We start from the raw sequence: 24,420 nt of genomic DNA, 5'->3' as shown, positions 1-24,420 counted from the left end.
AATTTCTCTCCCTCATCACTGACCTACCATAGAATTTCTCTCCCTCATCACTAACCTACTATAGAATTTCTCTCCCTCATCACTAACCTACTATAGAATTTCTCTCCCTCATCACTAACATACTATAGAATTTCTCTCCCTCATCACTAACCTACTATAGAATTTCTCTCCCTCATCACTAACCTACTATAGAATTTCTCTCCCTCATCACTAACCTACTATAGAATTTCTCTCCCTCATCACTAACCTACCATAGAATTTCTCTCCCTCATCACTAACATAGTATAGAATTTCTCTCCCTCATCACTAACCTACTATAGAATTTCTCTCCCTCATCACTAACCTACTATAGAATTTCTCTCCCTCATCACTAACATAGTATAGAATTTCTCTCCCTCATCACTAACATAGTATAGAATTTCTCTCCCTCATCACTAACATACTATAGAATTTCTCTCCCTCATCACTAACATAGTATAGAATTTCTCTCCCTCATCATGCTGACATCACCAACCAATTACAATGCCTCTTCTCAAAGTGAGTTTGGCATACATCTACAGTTAAATTGCAGCCTCGTCCAACCGAGTCCTCAATATCTTTAATCATATCAGGAAACTGAAACAGAACGCAAAAGTCCAGTACTGGTGATATATGCGCTTTAGTTTGATTGGATGTCTATATTTAGCATTGTTATCTTCAAACTGGACTCAAAACAAAGGTATGGTGGCAATGGGTGGCAAAGTGGTATGGGTCCAGAGTGCCAGTATTTGGAAACTGTGTGACACTGTGCCTTGATTGATGCTGATGACATCAGACACTAGCTTCTCCGGCTAAGACTAAAGTACACACCGGGTACAGTCTCTTTTGCTGTCTGCGGCTTAAAAACACATTCACTCACACATGCTTAACAACATACACATTGACACTTAACACACTCAAAGAACAAGGCAACATGATCATATAAATTTATTGATAACCGAAAATTCATAATAAATGTAAAAATATCCACTATAGACCTTTACAGATTGATCAGACATTTAACTGTGAACACCACAAACACAGGTCAAGATGTCCCGGGTTGCTGTGTAAACACTGCTTTAATGCAGGTCAACAAGAAAGTTGCACCTCAACTGTTCTGTATCTTAGAAACTGTTGTTCATCTCTAATAAGAAAAGATGTGAGGTGGACTAGGTTAAACATCATTGCACTTGTTTAGCAAGGTACATACATGTTTTAACATGGATAACCCACTCAAACACAGCATACTGACTCTGAGCTAACCTATCCTTGTTTTATCCACCGATTGCCTAGCGCCAGGCAGGGTAACAACAACTACCATCTTTAAAGATCTATGATGCTGCCGGGGATCACACCCTGTACTATCAGCTGTCCAGGCAGACATTCTATTCACTAGAACTCAGAGGTAACAAGGAAAGAGAAGAACCGGATACAAAGCCATAACTTGAATATAGGAAACAGAATTAGCTTAGCAGAGTTTTATGTAATTTGTAAGCTAAAATAATCTAAAATATTTCCAATGTCATTGCCATGATGAAGCCCAGATTAAGCCCAGAATACACAATATCCTTACATGAAGAGAGAGGTTAGGTGATTGTTAAACCTCCCAATGTGGTAAACAAGAACATGATCATGTTACCATGGTTACTGTTGTCTGCAGATACATCATATCACACAGCTGAGGAGATAAACACCTTGTCTCAAACTTGAGCTACTGCAGCAGACTTGACTGTGTCCAGTGTAGGGCTCTACAGCATACACAAGCCAATCTTTCACACTACAAGCAGTTATGTATGTGGATTTACGAAACAGTAAATGAAATATATAACAGTATTTATGAATCTGAATCATAATGAAGATACCAAAATAAATAGGAACATTATTTGTCACTCTTAATACAATATCAACTGACAAATACATAAATTAAAGGTGATTAAAATGTTCAATAAAACAGAAGAAACATTGTAAACCTGTGAACGCACACAAGTCTGGGATTTGATTATTGAATTTCTTTCCACAAGGCCCAGCCAATATGTTGTGCTTCCAGTAGCGTGACTGGCCAAAACACCTCTCAGTACAAGCTGTACAACTTTCTACTGGATTCATTGATAAAAAGAGGAAAGAAATCCAACATACACTCATATTCCCCAGTAAACAACCACAAAATGATCAACAACAAATAATCCGACCTTACCACCTCTTACCATGTTTGCTAACCTTCTGAATAAAACTAAGTGCAAATAACTCATATTTCCCCTAAACAGGGATTTGGTTCAAGCAAACTAGTAGAACCAGCCCCATCTCTTCTTGAAAGCATCAAGAGACAGTGATCTGTGCAGGTAATCAGTTGTGCCTACGTAAATGTACCTGTGTAGGTATGCCTATGCAAATCTGCCTATGTAAATGTGCCTGTGCAGGTTTGCCTACATAATTGTGCCTGTGCAGGTATACCTACATAATTGTGCCTGTGCAGGTATGCCTACATAATTGTGCCTGTGCAGGTATGCCTACGTAAATGTACCTGTGCAAGTATGCCTACGAAAATCTGCCGACGTAAATGTGCCTGTGCAGGTTTGCCTACATAATTGTGCCTGTGCAGGTATGCCTACGTAAATTTGCCTGTGCAGGTATGCCTACATAAATGTGACTGTGCAAGTACGCCTACGTAAATGTGTGTGCAGGTATGCCTACGTAAATGTGCCTATGTAGGTATGCCTGTGCAGCTGTGCCTGTTAAGTCTGCTATGTATGTATACCTGTTCATGTATGCTTGGAAGTATGCCTGTGCATGTATGCTTGGAAGTATGCTTGGAAGTATGCCTGTGCATGTATGCTTGGAAGTATGCCTGTGCATGTATGCTTGGAAGTATGCCTGTGCATGTATTCTTGTGTAAGTATGCTTGTATCTATGCCTGAGTCTTGTCCCCTCCCTGTCTCATATATTCAACTCACACTTTAACAAAACATACGACCATTCCCTCCTGATTACATTGTTCACTTGTGAGCAGCAATAATCTTTAGGAAATTGTACAGCAGTCTGTGGAAGAATGTTGGGTTGTTGATGTAGGCTGGGTGCCCAGCATCGGGGACGACAAACGGCTTGCTGTTAGGAAGTTTGATCAGGTCTTTTAGGCTTGATGCTCCTAAAGATTCATCTTTTTCACCATAAACTATCATGGTTGGAATCTGAAATCAGACAGAATGATATTGAAACAACTGCTGTATGTGACATTAGGTCTAACACACTGTACTACATAGTCCTAGGCAAAATGTGGAGATACCATCAAAATGAGGTAATACGATACCTCCTACCATATCACCCACACTGCATAGCGGGACCATGTAGAGCACCACTGCCTGTCGGACTCCATTTGTCCACATGGTTTAAATTTATGTAGATGGTTAGGACAGTGTAAGAGGCTCAATGATTTGGGTTTGCTCTTCTTAAACAAAGTGAGGAGAAAATTGTTTGATTGGGATTACTTAGGAGTTGACACATGACAAAGTAGAGATAATTTATGGATAACAGCTTCTTTATATACTGTAAAGGCGACATTTCGGTTTAGGTCACTATACTGTTGGCATATTTTTTCATAAGGCCACAAATGTAACCTTTAAAACAGGAATTGAGGACGCTGGCATTTCAACAGTCACATATGTGTTGAACATGCTACTTCTAGCTTAAATATTCAAACTGGTATCAACAATTTTATGTTAACCTCCAGCCCACAAGATAGTTCTGAATGTGAAGACCTCGTTGGTGATCGAGAGGTGGAATCTGACCAATAGGAGGGACATAGAAGGGACATAACTCGCAAAAGCCATTGGTGGCACTACAATCAAGTCTGGAAATTTCAAGCTAGTTCAGCAAAGGTGGAAACTGGAATTTTATAGTCAGTTAACACCCTTGCCTCGGGCAAATGTAAAAAAACATACTACTTCAGAATGCTTTTGCTGAAAGTACATCTTTGGTGAATAAACAATAGGATAGTTATACCAACTCAATCTATTCATAGAAAAAACATAATATTATAAGTAATTCAGACTTCCTATCACCAACATTCAAAGGGACAAGTGATACTGAGTAACTTTAAAACACATCTGTGACGTCATTCAAGTGTTTGGACGCGCCATTATTTTTCAGGAATGGACAGTTTGGTGTCAACATATTCATTATCTGGAATCAGCATTTCAATTAAATTACTATTATTTATTTTGACACTCAAGTGAATTATTTCAAATTATAACGGAAAACATGTCACCAGTGGGGCTCGAACCTATATCGTATGATTTGAGGATGTGTAATAGTTGACCTAGGCGATAGTGACAGATTGAGTGAGTGAGTGAGTGAGTATGGGTTAACGCCGCTTTGAGCACTATGCCAGCAATATCACGGCAAGGGACACCAGAAATGGGCTTCACACATTGTACCCATGTCGGGAATCGAACCCGGGTCTTCGGCGTGACGAGCGAAATTAACTATAAAACATTTATATAATCCTTCATAGCTAAGAAAATAATTTGTATAACATTGCGTTACATCCTATTACCTAAGAGAATGTTTATGCAAAACCTTGATGCCAGAGAATAATAGGTCTTGAGAATGAGTCTCATATCAATGCAATTAGATAAACTTTTGACGAGAAAACTAAAAATCGGATAAAGATATAAATCCTTGTTCAGGGCTCTATATTTCATATAGTTCCCATCAGCAAGTTTTTAAAACATGCAAGCAACTGATAAGATACTTGTGAATACCCCATGAAACTGTAGAGGACCCTGTACCATGTATTGTAAAGATCAGCTAGCTAGCAGCTGAGCTTGGTGCTGAGCTTTCCAAGTGCATCAGCACAGGGGGGACTCACACAGGTTATACACAGGCTACAGAGAACCCGTCAGGATCCGGGGTAGAATAGGTCTTCAGCAACCTATGCATGCCGTAAAAGGCAACTATGCTTGTCGTAAGAGGCGACTAAAGGGGTTGGGTGGTGAGGCTCGCTGACTCGGTTGATACATGTCATTCATCCCAATTGTGTGAATCGATCACTGGATTGTCTGGTAGAGACTCGATTATTTACAGACCACCGTTATATAGCTGGAACATTGCTCAGTGCAGCGTTAAACAATAAAGAAACAAACAAACCGGCTACAGAGAGTTCTGGTTTCCTTTTTGTAGATTATCCACAAGAGAATGTTTTGTCAAAGTGTGAAAGTAGGGATGTGTTTTCAGGAGGGGAATATCCTTGTAACCCTCAAGTCCTTAATAATAATGGGTCCTGTCTTTGTAATTCTCAAGGAATAGCAAGGTAATTAGACATTCCCCTCTATGTAAATGTTTCCTCATAGTGCGAGATGTCAGGAAGATGAATACGGTGCCTTTCTTCACATATAAATCAATCCAATATTTAACTTTCCTGTCATATTTATAAAAATGTTAAATGATACCATCAACCTTATTTGAAAAAAATAATATAAAATTGAAGGGTGTAATTTCTTTCTTATTTGTGATGTAGGAGAGACTGTGAAATGTGCAGGCACCGATATGGATTCACAGAAAGGTTTCCTGGCTATAGGACAATGGGTTTCACTGACCTTGCTCTTACTGTACACCTGGGTGTATGTACTTGTGGCCACCGGTGCAACAGGTAGGTATCCACGACTCCTGTCTTCAGCTGTCTCCGGCTGGTCAAACAGAAATGGCAGGGAGAAGCTGCCACTCATTGAGGGGCTGACCACCACGGGACGGGTCATCTTCAAGGCTTCAACCAACGCACCAATAAAAGCTCCTTTTGAGGGGCTATCAATGCCATCTGTAGTTTTTCCATAGCCTGCAAAGAAACATTTGAAACTGGAAAAAGTTTTCACTTTTGTAAATTTACTCAAACATGCTCACTCTCATGGATCCCCTGAAAAGGCGGTCACACATTAACAATACTTATTACTGTACACACTCTTGCCTACCTGGTAAGTCTACAGCCACTGACCTCCCCTGTACCACTGCTGCCTCCTGCCTACCATCAGTCTACAGCCACTGACCTCCCCTGTATCACTGCTGCCTCCTGCCTACCATCACTCTACAGCCACTGACCTCCCCTGTATCACTGCTGCCTCCTGTCTACCATCACTCTACAGCCACTGACCTCCCCTGTATCACTGTTTCCTCCTACCTACCATCAGTCTACAGCCACTGACCTCCCCTGTACCACTGATTCCTCCTACCTACCATCAGTCTACAACCACTGACCTCCCCTGTATCACTGTTTCCTCCTACCTACCATCAGTCTACAACCACTGACCTCCCCTGTATCACTGTTTCCTCCTACCTACCATCAGTCTACAGCCACTGACCTCCCCTATATCACTGTTTCCTCCTACCTACCATCAGCCTACAACCACTGACCTCCCCTGTATCACTGTTTCCTCCTACCTACCATCACTCTACAACCACTGACCTCCTCTGTACCACTGCTGCCTCCTGCCTACCATCACTCTACAGCCACTGACCTCCCCTGTATCACTGTTCCTCCTGTCTACCATCAGTCTACAGCCACTGACCTCCCCTGTATCACTGTTTCCTCCTACCTACCATCAGTCTACAGCCACTGACCTCCCCTGTACCACTGTTCCTCCTACCTACCATCAGCCTAAAACCACTGACCTCCCCTGTATCACTGTTTCCTCCTACCTACCATCAGTCTACAACCACTGACCTCCCCTGTATCACTGTTTCCTCCTACCTACCATCAGTCTACAGCCACTGACCTCCCCTATATCACTGTTTCCTCCTACCTACCATCAGCCTACAACCACTGACCTCCCCTGTATCACTGTTTCCTCCTACCTACCATCAGCCTACAGCCACTGACCTCCCCTGTATCACTGTTTCCTCCTACCTACCATCAGTCTACAACCACTGACCTCCCCTATATCACTGTTTCCTCCTACCTACCATCAGTCTACAACCACTGACCTCCCCTATATCACTGTTTCCTCCTACCTACCATCAGTCTACAACCACTGACCTCCCCTATATCACTGTTTCCTCCTACCTACCATCAGCCTAAAACCACTGACCTCCCCTGTATCACTGTTTCCTCCTACCTACCATCAGCCTAAAACCACTGACCTCCCCTATATCACTGTTTCCTCCTACCTACCATCAGTCTACAACCACTGACCTCCCCTGTATCACTGTTTCCTCCTACCTACCATCAGCCTAAAACCACTGACCTCCCCTGTACCACTGTTCCTCCTGTCTACCATCAGCCTAAAACCACTGACCTCCCCTGTATCACTGTTTCCTCCTACCTACCATCAGTCTACAGCCACTGACCTCCCCTATATCACTGTTTCCTCCTACCTACCATCACTCTACAGCCACTGACCTCCCCTGTACCACTGCTGCCTCCTGCCTACCATCACTCTACAACCACTGACTCCCCTGTACCACTGCTGCCTCCTACCTACCATCAGCCTACAGCAACTGACCTCCCCTGTATCACTGTTTCCTCCTACCTACCATCAGCCTACAACCACTGACCTCCCCTGTATCACTGTTCCTCCTGTCTACCATCACTCTACAGCCACTGACCTCCCCTGTACCACTGCTGCCTCCTGCCTATCATCACTCTACAGCCACTGACCTCCCCTGTATCACTGTTCCTCCTGTCTACCATCAGCCTACAACCACTGACCTCCCCTGTATCACTGTTTCCTCCTACCTACCATCAGCCTACAGCCACTGACCTCCCCTGTATCACTGTTTCCTCCTACCTACCATCAGTCTACAACCACTGACCTCCCCTATATCACTGTTTCCTCCTACCTACCATCAGTCTACAACCACTGACCTCCCCTATATCACTGTTTCCTCCTACCTACCATCAGTCTACAACCACTGACCTCCCCTATATCACTGTTTCCTCCTACCTACCATCAGCCTAAAACCACTGACCTCCCCTGTATCACTGTTTCCTCCTACCTACCATCAGCCTAAAACCACTGACCTCCCCTATATCACTGTTTCCTCCTACCTACCATCAGTCTACAACCACTGACCTCCCCTGTATCACTGTTTCCTCCTACCTACCATCAGCCTAAAACCACTGACCTCCCCTGTACCACTGTTCCTCCTGTCTACCATCAGCCTAAAACCACTGACCTCCCCTGTATCACTGTTTCCTCCTACCTACCATCAGTCTACAGCCACTGACCTCCCCTATATCACTGTTTCCTCCTACCTACCATCACTCTACAGCCACTGACCTCCCCTGTACCACTGCTGCCTCCTGCCTACCATCACTCTACAACCACTGACTCCCCTGTACCACTGCTGCCTCCTACCTACCATCAGCCTACAGCAACTGACCTCCCCTGTATCACTGTTTCCTCCTACCTACCATCAGCCTACAACCACTGACCTCCCCTGTATCACTGTTCCTCCTGTCTACCATCACTCTACAGCCACTGACCTCCCCTGTACCACTGCTGCCTCCTGCCTATCATCACTCTACAGCCACTGACCTCCCCTGTATCACTGTTCCTCCTGTCTACCATCACTCTACAACCACTGACCTCCCCTGTACCACTGCTGCCTCCTGCCTACCATCAGCCTACAGCCACTGACCTCCCCTGTATCACTGTTTCCTCCTACCTACCATCACTCTACAACCACTGACCTCCCCTGTATCACTGTTTCCTCCTACCTACCATCAGCCTACAGCCACTGACCTCCCCTGTATCACTGTTCCTCCTGTCTACCATCAGTCTACAACCACTGACCTCCCCTGTATCACTGATTCCTCCTGTCTACCATCACTCTACAACCACTGACCTCCCCTGTATCACTGATTCCTCCTGTCTACCATCAGTCTACAGCCACTGACCTCCCCTGTATCACTGATTCCTCCTACCTACCATCACTCTACAACCACTGACCTCCCCTGTATCACTGTTTCCTCCTACCTACCATCAGCCTACAGCCACTGACCTCCCCTGTATCACTGTTTCCTCCTACCTACCATCAGCCTAAAACCACTGACCTCCCCTGTACCACTGCTGCCTCCTGCCTACCATCAGCCTACAGCCACTGACCTCCCCTGTATCACTGTTTCCTCCTACCTACCATCAGCCTACAGCCACTGACCTCCCCTGTATCACTGTTTCCTCCTACCTACCATCAGTCTACAACCACTGACCTCCCCTATATCACTGTTTCCTCCTACCTACCATCAGCCTAAAACCACTGACCTCCCCTGTATCACTGTTTCCTCCTACCTACCATCAGTCTACAACCACTGACCTCCCCTGTATCACTGTTTCCTCCTACCTACCATCAGTCTACAGCCACTGACCTCCCCTATATCACTGTTTCCTCCTACCTACCATCAGCCTACAACCACTGACCTCCCCTGTATCACTGTTTCCTCCTACCTACCATCAGCCTACAGCCACTGACCTCCCCTGTATCACTGTTTCCTCCTACCTACCATCAGTCTACAACCACTGACCTCCCCTATATCACTGTTTCCTCCTACCTACCATCAGTCTACAACCACTGACCTCCCCTATATCACTGTTTCCTCCTACCTACCATCAGCCTAAAACCACTGACCTCCCCTATATCACTGTTTCCTCCTACCTACCATCAGCCTAAAACCACTGACCTCCCCTGTATCACTGTTTCCTCCTACCTACCATCACTCTACAACCACTGACCTCCCCTGCATCACTCCTGCCTCCTGCCTACCTGGTAAGTCGACAGCCACTGCTCGATGGCCACATCTCGCCACCAGGTTGAGGGTGCCAATATCCAACCAGTTTTTGGAAGTGAAGGCTTGTCCATGAAGAAACAGAACATCAAGATGTGTTTCACTTCCTTTGGGGTTTGCTTGCCTTGTGAATATTTTCAGTGACTGAAATCAAGGGTAACTGTACACAATAACACATGAAGACTTCACAAACCATCATAATTGTTAATGAAGAAGCTAAATTATTAAATTCCTGTTCCACCAAGCCTCGTGAAGTAGAGGATCTGAAACAATTCCTACCCTCATTTGTACAAAAACCCAAGACATAAAATATTCACCCAAAGACTTCAGTTATGCATACAAAGTCTCACAAAGAAACATTAAACATTTATGAGTTACTCTCCAGAATACAACCCAACCCTAATTTGTGCCTTAGTCCAGCCTGTAGATATGGAAACTAAAAAACAATAGAAATCTAAAAAAATGTCAACAGTTGAGCACATGCATGATATGTATACAAAGCTTGCCAAAAGTGTGCAGCTAAAATTACAAAATTCTGTGGTAAAAACAACTATTTCCCTTATTAGCACTTAGTTACATTTTCTGCAAATTTTTCTGCAATAGCAAAATCGCAGAAATTGTGTGGGACTGAAAACTAAACTCCAGTATGGCCTATGCCTGGTCATGAAGAGACAGGCCATCTTGTACAAATGAAATATAACTACTGTTACAAAATAACTACAACCTGACATGAATAAACAAAAGCTTTATAATAACATATCAGGATCCCTAGGCGTTGCATCACCGGGCTGCCAGTGTCCTCCAGCTTCACAGGGACAGTACATCGACCGTTCTGTGTGTTATTCTGAGTGTGACAACAGTAGTCTGCACAGTGTAGTGACAAGGCAGGTGCTGCGCAGAGTAAACTGGCCTTAGTGATTTGTATCATTACAGGCCAATTCAAGTGAAATGTCACATCCTACACAGTCCATTCATGTGTTTTTCATCTGTTTCATTTTGAAAGAATTTCCAAATTTATAATGAGTTGTCATTGAAGCCCTTCAGAGAGCTAGCGATATGGTCACTTTGATATGTAAAGCTATATTGTCATGGGGTCTTTGAAAGGCATTTAGAAGTGATATACATAAGGAAGAGAATATATTAATATCTACTTCTTTATTATAGAAGTAATTAAGAAGTTGACATCCATATATTCTCCTTCTTATATTGTCATGCACCTCACTGTCACTGTTGAAGTGGTATGTCTTGATAATTTTGCAAAACAATACGAAAAGGGCACCGAAAGGCTTGCATTAGGCCTGTCTTCATATTTCAGAATAAGTATGTTTGTTGACAAACAAGAGAAAAGTCACTTGAAAAGACTATGCCCATGGTGTGGTCACTGGAGCAGAACATTCTGTCACAGAATAAGGCGAGAAGAGCCGAGTAAGATTGGGGGTTATCGGCTAATGTTTACAAACAAACTTCAGAACGGTTGACGTCCTGTCCCTAAAGTAGGACAGACCGGTACAGCATGGTCAAAGTGACCTCAATATGCAGACACTTTTATTAAGAACTTCTAGCATGACTAGTGCAGTGAAGCTCAGTGATTGGTAGAACAATACTTAAATAAGATTTGGTTCCATGTGTTCCGGCGGAACTTTTACTACCAACATTGTTCCTTTGGAGGTGCATATCGCGTCAAGCTTTGGTTCCTGTCACACTGAAATGTGTCTGGATATACAGTCACTTTCATACCCATCTGTAAAACTGTCTTGTGATACTGTCAAGTGCCTACAAGAGGGATTTTTTAAGGGGCTATATTGAAAATGGTGTGTTTTTGTGTTTGTGTTTGTGTGTGAGAAAAGAGAGGAATGATACATGAATTTTCAGCATGAACATTTTTCCATTATAATATTGAAAAAAACCAAATTCTTTTAAAAATGTCTTTTAATATATCTCTGTTACCATGGTAAAGACAAAATTCGACAAAATTCAGTATATCAAAATCTTTGAAAATATTCATAGTATCTACTGATGACTACTCTTTTATTTAATCTACTTGTCTCCTTGACGTTAGACCCGTGAAGATACGGGGTAGAATAGGTCTTCAGCAACCCATGCTTGCCGTAAAAGGCGTCTACGCTTGTCATAAGAGGCGACTAACAGGATCGGGTGGTCAGGCTCGCTGACTCGGTTGATGCATGTCATCGTACCCCTATTGCATGGACCTGTGAAGATCCAGAGGAGAATAGGTCTTCAGCAACCCTTGCTTGCCGTAAAAGGCGACTATGCTTGTCGTAAGAGGCGACTTATGGGACAGGGTGGTCAGGCTCACTGACTTGGTTCATGCAATTGCATGGCGATGCTCATGATATCAATCACTGGATTGTCTGGTCCAGACTCGATTATTTACAGACCCTTGCCATATAGCTGGAATATTGCTGAGTGCAGCGTTAAACAACAAACAAACAAACAAACAAACAAACACAGCCATTTCATGGAATTCTCATGCAGCAATACTTCTGACTTCAGCTGTCGGGACTTCTTTCATGCCTTCCTTCTCACCTTATTCTATGTTTTCTTTTCAGTTTTGTTCATTTGTATTACGACTGTATCATTTTCCAAGACATTGTCATATGCATATTGTCAGTTTCACATGTCTGTGTGTGTATTTCATGCCTATGAAGTAATATTATACATGTATATGAGTGTCAGCTGCTGTGTGTCAGCTACTATAGTTTGATAGGGCCCCCATGCAGTCCATTTGTAATCTAGTTCTGACCCAGTAAAAAGTTCAAGATTAAATACATGAGGTTGCAGTAAAAATGTACCCCGTAATGAAAAGTTCTGGTTGACAGAAACCAATATTTGGGTGTGTTTAGGAATGATGTTCCCGTACAGTGTTAATGTGGAACAAATTGGAAAAAAAGATAATATGCAATTAGAAATACATTCACAGCCTAACTAAATGTGACCCGTACATAGTGATGAAGTCATTTGCAGCAGGGCTGGGACAAGTCCTAAGAATACTGAATAAACTCAATAATCACTAATACAGCCTACTGACAGTGCAGTGGTGAAATTCTTGAAGGAATTACGACACTGATGAGGGATCATTTAAATGTAATAAACTGTTATCAATAACCTTAAAAGCTTAAACAGATCATATACCAGAAATATTTATACGTAAGTGGTGTGTAGTGAGCTGTTTTCAGCCTTGCCTATTAGTGTTGGCTTTGATGGGCTCACCATCCAGCCACCGGGGATGTGCCCACTCTTGTCAAAACAACACAGTAGCCCTGAAATGTGGTTGTACAATCCAGAAGTTGTTGTCAATAATACTCCTTGTCATGTTTACATTTTACTTCTATATACACAGACTCTCGATAGTGTCTGTTCATCCCCTACAAGCTGCCTGTCCAATGAGGTTAAACCAAGCAGTCTGCCATGGGGGGAGGTAAAATGGGGTTAAAGGTCCCATTAAAGATTTTTGCACTTATATTGCATGCATGCCTGCCTGCCTGCATGACAGCATGACTGCTTGTACTAGTCCGGACTAATGCCGATTTTATAGTGCTATCCCACCGTGATACCAAATGACAGTTTAACATGAACACCCACTCAGACACAGTATATTGACTCCAAGCTGAGCGAAAACCCCTTAATGCCAAGTGCCAGGCAGGGTTAACAGTAAGTACCATCTTTTAACGTCTTTTGGTACAATGTGGCCAGGGATCGAACCCCTGACCTTCAGCTCTGGCAGACGCTCTACCACTAGAACACTGAGGCGGTCCAACAGCCTTGGATCCATGGAGTACTTGGGACATACTCTGAGACAAAGTTGAAACACATTAAACAGAGAAATAGCTTTTAATGTAGGTTTGAACATGTTAAAAAGAAAATCAATGTACATGAAATATAGTCCCCCTTCTTTCCCCTGAAGCACTCACTCCTACAGGGACAACATACACTAACATTAATCTCAGCTGGCCTGACCTGGGGAAGCTAGATAAACTAAATGTCATCCTCACCTTGCCATTCAACGTGACCTGGACTACGACCTCCTTCACTTGGTCATCACCACCACCACTGAGGAGGTCTGCTGGGATGTCCACAAACTCGGTGTACCAGGACGCCGCCTTCGACTCCTCCTTCCCCGCTGCCATCTTCTGTTCTTCTACTGGCTCAGTGTCCCCCTTACTGGAGTCTCCAGGCCACAAGCGGTAGATAACCAGCACGCCCGCAAACACTCCTGCGATTAGCACGATGCAGAGCTTGTTCACCTGGATCCCACTAGGGCTCATAGTGCAACTGGCGACACAGTCAGTGCATTAACCTAGAAAGGACATTAACATACTGTGATTAAATGCAGACACACATGGGCTATAGAGTTCTCTCTACACATTGATAGTGAACCATAGTTTTATGTACACACTAATAGTAGAGCCACAGTGCTCTGTACACTGATAGTAGAGCCATAGTGCTCTGTACACTGATAGTAGCGCCACAGTGCTCTGTAAAAGGATAGTAGAGGCACAGTGCTCAGGTGCTCGGTACACTAATAGTAGAGCCACAGTGCTCTGTACACTAATAGTAGAGCCACAGTACTCTGTACACTGATAGTAGAGCCATAGTGCTCTGTACACTGATAGTAGCCCCACAGTGCTCTGTAAAAGAATAGTAGAGGCACAGTGCTCAGGTGCTCGGTACACTAATAGTAGAGCCACAGTGCTCTGTAAACGGATAGTAGAGCCACAGTGCTCTGTACACTGATAATAGAGCCATAGTGCTCTGTACACTAATAGTAGAGCCACAGTGCTCTGTACACTGATAGTAGAGCCATAGTGCTCAGGTGCTCGGTACACTAATAGTAGAGCCATAGTGCTCTGTACACTAATAGTACAGCCACAGTGCTCTGTACACTGATAATAGAGCCATAGTGCTCAGGTGCTCGGTACACTAATAGTAGAGCCACAGTGCTCTGTACACTGATAATAGAGCCATAGTGCTCAGGTGCTCGGTACACTAATAGTAGAGCCATTGTACTCTGTACACTGATAGTAGAGCCATAGTGCTCTGTACACTGATAGTAGAGCCATAGTGCTCAGGTGCTCGGTACACTAACAGTAGAGCCACAGTACTCTGTACACTAATAGTAGAGCCACAGTGCTCTGTACACTGATAATAGAGCCATAGTGCTCTGTACACTGATAGTAGAGCCATTGTACTCTGTACACTAATAGTAGAGCCATAGTGCTCTGTACATTGATAGTAGAGCCATAGTGCTCTGTACACTGATAGTAGAGCCACAGTGCTCTGTACACTGATAGTAGAGCCACAGTGCTCTGTACACTGATAGTAGAGCCATAGTGCTCTGTACACTGATAGTAGAGCCATAGTGCTCTGTACACTGATAGTAGAGCCATAGTGCTCTGTACACTGATGGTAGAGCCATAGTGCTCTGTACACTGATAGTAGAGCCACAGTGCTCTGTACACTGATAGTAGAGCCATAGTGCTCTGTACACTGATAGTAGAGCCATAGTGCTCTGTACACTGATGGTAGAGCCACAGTGCTCTGTACACTGATAGTAGAGCCATAGTGCTCTGTACACTGATGGTAGAGCCATAGTGCTCTGTACACTGATAGTAGAGCCACAGTGCTCTGTACACTGATAGTAGAGCCATAGTGCTCTGTACACTGATAGTAGAGCCATAGTGCTCTGTACACTGATAGTAGAGCCATAGTGCTCTGTACACTGATAATAGAGCCATTGTACTCTGTACACTGATAATATAGCCACAGTACTCTGTACACTGATAGTAGCGCCACAGTGCTCTGTAAAAGGATAGTAGAGCCATAGTGCTCTGTACACTAATAGTAGAGCCACAGTGCTCTGTACACAGATAGTAGAGCCATTGTACTCTGTACACTAATAGTAGAGCCATAGTACTCTGTACACTGATAGTAGAGCCATAGTGCTCTGTACACTGATAGTAGCGCCAAAGTGCTCTGTAAAAGGATAGTAGAGGCACAGTGCTCAGGTGCCCGGTACACTAATAGTAGAGCCACAGTGCTCTGTACACTGATAGTAGAGCCATAGTGCTCAGGTGCTCGGTACACTAATAGTAGAGCCATAGTGCTCTGTACACTAATAGTAGGGCTACAGTGCTCTGTACACTGATAATAGAGCCATAGTGCTCGGTACACTAATAGTAGAGCCATAGTACTCTGTACACTGATAGTAGCGCCACAGTGCTCTGTAAAAGGATAGTAGAGGCACAGTGCTCAGGTGCTCGGTACACTAATAGTAGAGCCACAGTGCTCTGTACACTAATAGTAGAGCCACAGTGCTCTGTACACTGATAGTAGAGCCATAGTGCTCGGTACACTAATAGTAGAGCCATAGTGCTCTGTACACTGATAGTAGAGCCATAGTACTCTGTACACTGATAGTAGAGCCACAGTGCTCTGTACACTAATAGCAGAGCCACAGTGCTCTGTACACTAATAGTAGAGCCATAGTACTCTGTAAACGGATAGTAGAGCCATAGTGCTCTGTACACTGATAGTAGAGCCATAGTACTCTGTAAACGGATAGTAGAGCCATAGTGCTCTGTACACTGATAGTAGAGCCACTGTGCTCTGTACACTGATAGTAGAGCCATAGTGTTCTGTACACTGATAGTAGAGCCACAGTGTTCTGTACACTGATAATAGAGCCACAGTGCTCTGTACACTGATAATAGAGCCACAGTGTTCTGTACACTAATAGTAGAGCCACTGTGCTCTGTACACTAATAGTAGAGCCACTGTGCTCTGTACACTGATAGTAGAGCCATAGTGCTCTGTACACTGATGGTAGAGCCATAGTGCTCTGTACACTGATGGTAGAGCCATAGTGCTCTGTACACTGATAGTAGAGCCACAGTGCTCTGTACACTGATAGTAGAGACACAGTGCTCTGTACACTGATAGTAGAGCCACAGTGCTCTGTACACTAATAGCAGAGCCACAGTGCTCTGTACACTGATAGTAGAGCCACAGTGCTCTGTACACTGATAGTAGAGCCACAGTGCTCTGTACACTGATAGTAGAGCCATAGTGCTCTGTACACTGATGGTAGAACCATAGTGATCAGTACACTGATAGTAGAGCCATAGTATTTTACATACAGTTATAGTACAGTCAGTGTTCTGTACAGTGAAGGTAGAGCCATAGTGTTTAACATACAGTTATAGTACAGAGTGTATGTACAGTGAACGTAGAGCCATAGTATTTTCCATACAGTTATACTACTGAGTGTATATACACACAGCAACAGATAGGCTTTGTTCTCTCTACAGCTATGGTGTTATGTGCACACAGTGATTGTATATCCAAAGTGTTTTGCATAAAGTTTTGCACTCTCTAAAGCCCAGAAGTACAAGCATGTTGAATTACTTGAGCAATCGAAGTGGTATATTCAGTGAACCAGCACTCAGATCAGAAGCTGAAAATGGGGATTGGATGGTCGGTGTTGTGTTCCCGCTGACATTACATGGCTTGTTGTTCAAGCTATCGACCACTACATCGGGAAGCTCTTGACTCCGAACACTGCTATGCTACTACAGGTTTTACTACACCAAATCAGAACCAGTTAGGATAGTGCCGTTTTCGTAGGGAGCGTCAGTGTAGATCGAGAGATATCTGCAGGCTGTGATTGGATGATATTGCGTAAGATTTGTATGTCTTTAAAATGTACATCCATCCAGTTATTAAAACTGATCATGTTTTTCTATATTTAGTAGTTTTTTTCAACATGATGACTTATGCTGGATGTGACCACAGATATTTTCAAGTAGGTGACATTTGGTGCCGAAATGGGGGTGGTGTGTTTATCTTCCTGTACTCGGAAAAGGAGCTGGCTAAGCTAGTCATTTTTTTTGTTTTTATTGCTGCTCTAAGGCCAAACTGTGCACAAACGTACAGGTAACAGCTGTTGAATGCTTAATTATTTAAAAAAAAATATAATGTTTCTATAGAAGTCGATAGGAAAACATTTGGTTGTGTGTAACCTATACTGTTTCTGACAGTAGTATATTAGCGAGAATCTCTCTCCTTCACACACAGTGCTACAGCACTCTGTCTGAGGGACCTGGGATATATGAAAGACCCCCGATAGAACCATTACGCTTAGTTATCTGACTTAATGAAGTCACTTAACTAAAATTCCTTTTTAATGACCTGAAGCAAATTGAGCTCACTTACCACGTCAACACTGCAAGCCTGTCTGCAGAAGTTTAGGAAAAATATGTTTAGTAAAATATGTTTGTGCTGATGACACACCACGCCTGATCCTTTATGCCAGCTGGCTTGACAACACACAGTATACTCCCTCACTGGATCAATATTTAAATCGATATTAAACACCATATGGCAACGATCATCGTTGCAATACTGCTGCATACCTAGGACCAAAATCTAATATAAAATCGTTAATAATACAAACTAAGGTTCAACTTGGCAGTGACAACTGAGATCTGATTTTTATGAGATTGGTCTAAGTGTATTGTGCTACAGGGATGTAGGCCTATTTTAACCAAATAAATTTAGTCACCATGGTAACCAGCAGCAAAAGTAAGAATGCATTTTGGTGGTGGTAGAGAGGTCCATGTTTGTGGTGCATATTTATGCACTTGCCTGCATACACTGCATCAATACACTGACTACACCAGTGGCCTGATTGGGTGGCCATTTGAATACCATGTTTATGAAGTCAAAATAACCTGAGAGTGGTCTCCCTTGGTTATTTTTTCACTACACGACACGGGCCCATGAAGATCCGGGGTAGAATGGGTCTTCAGCAGCCCATGCTTCCTGTAAAAGGTGACTATGCTTGTCGTAAGAGGTGACTAACGGGATCGGGTGGACAGGCTCGCTGACTTGGTTGATGCATGTCATCGTATCCTAATTGTGTGGACAGATGCTCATGATATCAATCACTGGATTGTCTGTTCCAGACTTGATTATCTACAGACCGCTGTCATGTAGCTGGAATATTGCTGAGTACGGTGTTAAACAACAAACAGAACAATACAACAATACCAACAAACAGAATAATATGTAAACAATAACACAAGTTGCTGAAACAAGACAGTACATAATATGCTTTTATGGTTTCTCTTATTTTGCAAGACATGATAGATGCTACTCATGTGAAATTGTACATTTTTAGCACACACTGGGCACCAACAGCATCCTCATCAAAGGGAGATAAATCAGGATGCTTTTATCTATGTGTTTATGACAATAATTTAGTATAATTTACCTACAGAATTTATATTCTTTTTCATTTTGCAGATTCATATCAGCTAGGTTAATAGATAATATACCCTTGAGTGAGCCTTGTTAGTTGAAGGGAAACAACACTCCCAACTTTGAAGGTATTGAAATATGGATCAGCCTTTTCTTCGGGGATTCAAACTTTAAAGACTTTTGATGCAATGATCGGATGAACATGATGAATAGTATCTGGAACTATTATTTTATCAGATATAAAATATCCTACATTGAGCTTTTTTGGTTGCAGCTTTTACTTTATATATTTAAAATGATAATAACCATAAGCCTAGCACTTTGGAACAACTGACTGCTATTGCCGGGTAGGTTCTATGTATGGAACAATTTTCACATAGGTGTCAAGCTGAGATGGCACACGTGACAACTTTGTTCATGATGTCCACATTTTTTTTTAAATCCACGGAGTTAGATCACAATGGGCAATCAATCAATGTATTATCGGCTAACGCATTGAACAAAGTATGATGGCACTTCACGCCCATATATGGGTGTATTCCGTCTGCTTTAGCAAACCTACGTATAAAACACTTACTTTTGACAAATCCACTAATTAACAGTGATTAATCAATCAATGTATTATATGCAATTTGCCTGAAAAATAAGGGTTGTTGGTGCTGAGTATATGAACTAAATTTCATTAATTGTTACAAAAATAATACGTACACATATTTTCTGTATACCAAACTACATAATTGTACATACACATTTACACACGCAGATGAATTTGCAAGGTGAAAGGTTAAAATAAGCATCATCCACTCAAATGCGAGGATTCAAGGGGATTTCCCTCGCTGTAAATGAGTTTTCCAGTCAGCCCCTCGCTGGTCAGAAGCCCAGTTTGACTTCTGGTGATTACGCCAGTGAATTGAAATGGTAGGCAATTGAAAGTTGGAGTGTTGTTTCCCTTTAAGTAATGTCATTGAACGAGTGGAACCAGTGCCTTAGTGGTTCGTTAAGCCAAATAAAATCAACAGGATGTTTGTTTGAATCATATGTGGGAGGGACCATCAAATAATAATTAAGATAGTGATGTTTGAATAGAATAAATTGTGATGGTCACTGAGAAAACAGTATATAACTTAGTCTGAATATGTGATGTGATGTTTACCATGTTTACTTGGAAAAAACAGCTACATTTGAACAGTTTGGGATGTTTAGTGAGAACATCGCATGTTTAGGTTATTAATGACTGGCACTACATGATCTTTTGAGCAATTGTGATGTTCATCTATCTACTTATACAATGTATGTTTGAATGTTTATCACTGTTTATGCGACTCTCCGATGTTGCTGGAGGTAATATAGACAATTCATTTATTCATACATTGCCAATAGCAACATAAAAACTGGATCTCAAGAAATATGACATATACATGATACATGTTCACTCACACATCATACATATTTATTGTTATCCTTAGGATTATAGTTGTTAGCTAGGGTGAACAGCTGAGGTAGTTTTCCCCTTACTCTATCCTGCTCTCATGGACCCTTGAATGGAACAAGTGGCTTCATTTACCTAAATCCTTCGGTATAGCAATATTTGGCTCCCAGTATTGCATTGTGTCACTGACAGATGACAGTAGCTGCTGCATTGCGTACATATGTAGCTCGTTGTATTGTTCAAATTACCACTGTAGTTTTAGTGTATCATATTGTATATGATACACGTATTTGAATGTACTCAGTAAACCTGTGTGGTTCAAGCTATAAACACATGAAAACCTATATGCACACCTTGTTGTCAATGTTGTGAAAGACGTCCGTAGATCGAAAACTGCCACATGTCAACAAACATGTCAACAAAGATCCTTTACTTCCGGGTCACACAAGACTTCCGGGTTTTGATTTCGACACTATTCGCATGGAATCGTAAAAATGTACGGAGATACGCGAGTAATCACGAAGCTTACCGTTCCCCCATTCGTTACATTTCGGGACAAGACGAATGTGTGTTTCGAGAAGGTGTGAGTGTTGACGAATGCTGCAAGACGGCCCATTCTCCGTCACCTGCAAGAAGATCTATCGGAATATAACACGATGGGACTCAGATGATGGCTTGTTTTCAAGAGGAAGTTGTCCCTCCTGAGCGAATTAGATGTTTTACAGTTGTTCGTGTGGTTGGAGAGAAAACTACGACTGTTTCTTAAGCGTCCGAAAACCAACAACACAGGGATATCCATAGTGATTAGTGTTGTTTTATAAATACTTATCATATCATGAGAGACGTTCGAGACATGTTTGACACACTTGTTGGACAGGAGAGAGAGTCGTCTACTATGTCTGTGCCGACTGGCTCAGAGCGTCACACGCACGCACGCACGCACGCCCACGCACACGCACACTCAATCACACACAAATCTGAATCTATGTAGCCATAAATATTAGTCCCAGAATTTATTACTTAAGTCATTACTTAAACAGCGATTACATCCGCAAATACGTAAATATAGATACACGGTGTTCTTGCAAAATGTACAGAATTGCGCGCGGCTTTCATATAATAGACAATCTCGTCGATTTGAATAGGCAAATACTTGCACTGGGAAATTGCGCACATATCCTGAGGAAAAACATATCCGATCCGAATCTTATCGTTCGGATCCGCTGGATCTTTGCAGCGCTTCGGTTATGGTCATCGAGGACAAATTAGTTCGTCACACAGTCCAAGAACCATATTTTTCCCCCTTGCGCCAAGCCCTTACGGTGATACTTTTTTCAGATTTAGGTCTGAATTTCCCATCTTACTGGGCCTCTTTTTCAATTTTAATGGCGATGTTCGTTTCTATCAAAATTATATATTTATAGACTATAAGCGTTTGTATAAGGGCACACGGACAATGCTGAATTTATATAATCTAAATATATATCACGGTGGTATGGAAATGTGTATCGATCAGATAATCAGTGGTTAACTGCTTAAGATCTTCGCCTCCAAGGCCGCGCCGCACCAAAAGGCGTTAAAAGATTGTACCTGTTACCCTGCCTGACGCTCAGCATTAAGAAGCTAAAAGAAGGACTGGTCGGCTCGGAGTCGGTATACTGTATCTGAATGGGGTATTCATGTTAAACTGTGGCATGGTTTGTCAGTGGGCTATAACACTATAAAATTTGCATGAGTCCGGACTAGTACAAGCAGTGACACACACACACATATATATATAGATGTCGGCGTCACCGTGAATGAAATTAAAGTTGTTGTTATTCAGAAAAGGTGACATATTCATGTCCTTCCAACTTCTGTGGGACCGACCAGAGAGGCTGGGATTTTATCCAAAAATATATTGTCCCCGAATTATTTTGAAAAAAAATAATTATGCTTCAGACTGTTGAGAAAAAAAGAAAGAAATTGCCTGCCACCAAAATTACATTGTTGCAAAGTGTATTTCTTTAAAACAAATTCAGGCTAATAAATTTAAAATATAAAAAATCTGGTTTTGTTGCTATAGCTGAAAAAATAAAAAATCTAATCTCGAGACAACATCCCAGACACACAAAATACACTCACGTATAACAGATTAAAGCACGATATACTAGTTAAATGAGTACTATATTACATAGATTTCATAATAGTAGTAAGTCCAGGGTGTACACACGCTGTGTGTCAGTTACGGAAGGTCGCCGTGACGTATAGGGGGCGAGATGGGGTCACACTCGTGTTTCCTTTATACGGAGGTCGTCTTTTCTTAGATAGATGCTCTCTCTATACAGCAATGGTCTGTACAACTCGGTTTCGAAGTTGTTAAAACTTTTATAACCTAAGTTAACATCACATATGCAAGAATGGTTCGCACATGAGCCAATATTTAACACTGTTTAACACTGCTGTCATTAATATTCCAGTTATATTACCAAGTCATCCAAGTCTTCCATTTGGTCGACTCATGCGACAAGCAAGTGTCGTTTTCATTATGTGAACATATATCGGTTATGTTTGCTGAAATTGCACGTCGATTTTTCGAAGTGGTTGCATGTATCAGGGAGTCTATATACAAAATGTAAAGTCTTACTGCTGAAACGTCACACTATCTCATTAAAAGTTCTTACTGCCGCTAAACAAAGATCATTTGTTTAACGGTGGCGAGAACTAAGATCTGATTTGTTTAACGGTGGCGAGAACTAAGATCTGATTTGTTTAACGGTGGCGAGAACTAAGATCTGATTTGTTTAACGGTGGCGAGAACTAAGATTTGATTTGTTTAACTGTGACGCGAACTAAGATCTGAATTGTTTAACGGTGGCGAGAATTAAGATCTGATTTTAATGAGATTAAAACGTCACGCGGACACTGGTGTAATATTTTCTCACATGCTGCCTCACTTTTCAAGAAATGGTGTTATAAATTTGAGTGAGTGAGTGCATGAAGCTTACATCGCTGTGGAGTGTACTATTTCAGTTATATCATAGCGTGGCAGCTTCATGTGAGTGGACAGGTCGTGTTTACCACTATTTAAAGCCTAACTTGAAGCGAATAGCATTTAGTGTCGCCTTGATCCACAGCTTAATACTGCGACTGTTAGTAGATCGTCAGTGTCGCCTTGGTCCACAGCTCAATACTGCGACTGTTAGTAGATCGTCAGTAAGTGTCACCTTGGTCCACAGCTCAATACTGCGACTGTTAGTAGATCGTCAGTAAGTGTCGCCTTGATCCACAACTCAATACTGCGACTGTTAGTAGATCGTCAGTAAGTGTCGCCTTGATCCACAGCTCAATACTGCGACTGTTAGTAGATCGTCAGTAAGTGTCGCCTTGATCCACAGCTCAATACTGCGACTGTTAGTAGATCGTAAGTAAGTGTCGTCTTGATCCACATCTCAATACTGCGATTGACTGTTAGTAGATCGTCAGTAAGTGTCACCTTGGTCCACAGCTCAATACTGCGGCTGTTAGTAGATCATCAGTAAGTGTCACCTTGATCCACAGCTCAATACTGCGACTGTAAGTAGATCGTCAGCAAGTGTCGACTTAATCCACATCTCAATACCGCGACTGTTGGTAGATCGTCAGTGTCACCTTGGTCCACATCTCAATACTGCGATCGACTGTTAGTAGATCGTCAGTAAGTGTCGCCTTGGTCCACAGCTCAATACTGCGACTGTTAGTAGATCGTCAATAAGTGTCACCTTGGTCCACAGCTCAATACTGCGATCGACTGTTGGTAGATCGTCAGCAAGTGTCACCTTGGTCCACAGCTCAATACTGCGACTGTAAGAAGATCGTCAGTAAGTGTCGACTTAATCCATATCTCAATACCGCGACTGTTAGTAGATCGTAAGCAAGTGTCGCCTTGATCCACAACTCAGTACTG

General features: G+C 42.4%; 1 protein-coding gene across 4 annotated transcripts; it reads right to left on the bottom strand.

Moving 5' to 3' along the window:
• Positions 1–960: 960 nt before the first annotated feature.
• Positions 961–21,407, bottom strand: LOC139459506 (putative protein-lysine deacylase ABHD14B). Of its 4 annotated transcripts, XR_011652692.1 has the most exons (6): positions 20,849–20,923; positions 13,801–14,105; positions 9,766–9,931; positions 5,610–5,845; positions 2,838–3,203; positions 961–2,799 (listed from the first exon to the last, which is right to left on the bottom strand). XR_011652692.1 is itself a non-coding variant. In XM_071240997.1 (5 exons), the coding sequence occupies exons 2-5, from the start codon at positions 14,071–14,073 to the stop codon at positions 3,012–3,014; spliced, it is 867 nt and encodes a 288-aa protein (XP_071097098.1). In that variant the 5' UTR covers positions 14,074–14,105; positions 21,362–21,407; the 3' UTR covers positions 961–3,011. The 4 variants fall into 4 exon arrangements, 3 of the variants coding, with proteins under 3 accessions (XP_071097098.1, XP_071097097.1, XP_071097099.1); XM_071240997.1 differs by lacking the exon at positions 20,849–20,923 and adding an exon at positions 21,362–21,407 and having other exon boundaries at positions 961–3,203; XM_071240996.1 differs by having other exon boundaries at positions 961–3,203.
• Positions 21,408–24,420: the final 3,013 nt, after the last annotated feature.

This window comes from Haliotis cracherodii, unplaced genomic scaffold (assembly GCF_022045235.1).
Source record: "Haliotis cracherodii isolate W230 unplaced genomic scaffold, xgHalCrac1.p SCAF_13, whole genome shotgun sequence".
NCBI classification, from domain to species: domain Eukaryota; kingdom Metazoa; phylum Mollusca; class Gastropoda; order Lepetellida; family Haliotidae; genus Haliotis; species Haliotis cracherodii.
The sequence above is the reverse complement of the archived record's forward strand: the minus strand, read 5'-3'. Positions and strand labels throughout refer to the sequence as shown.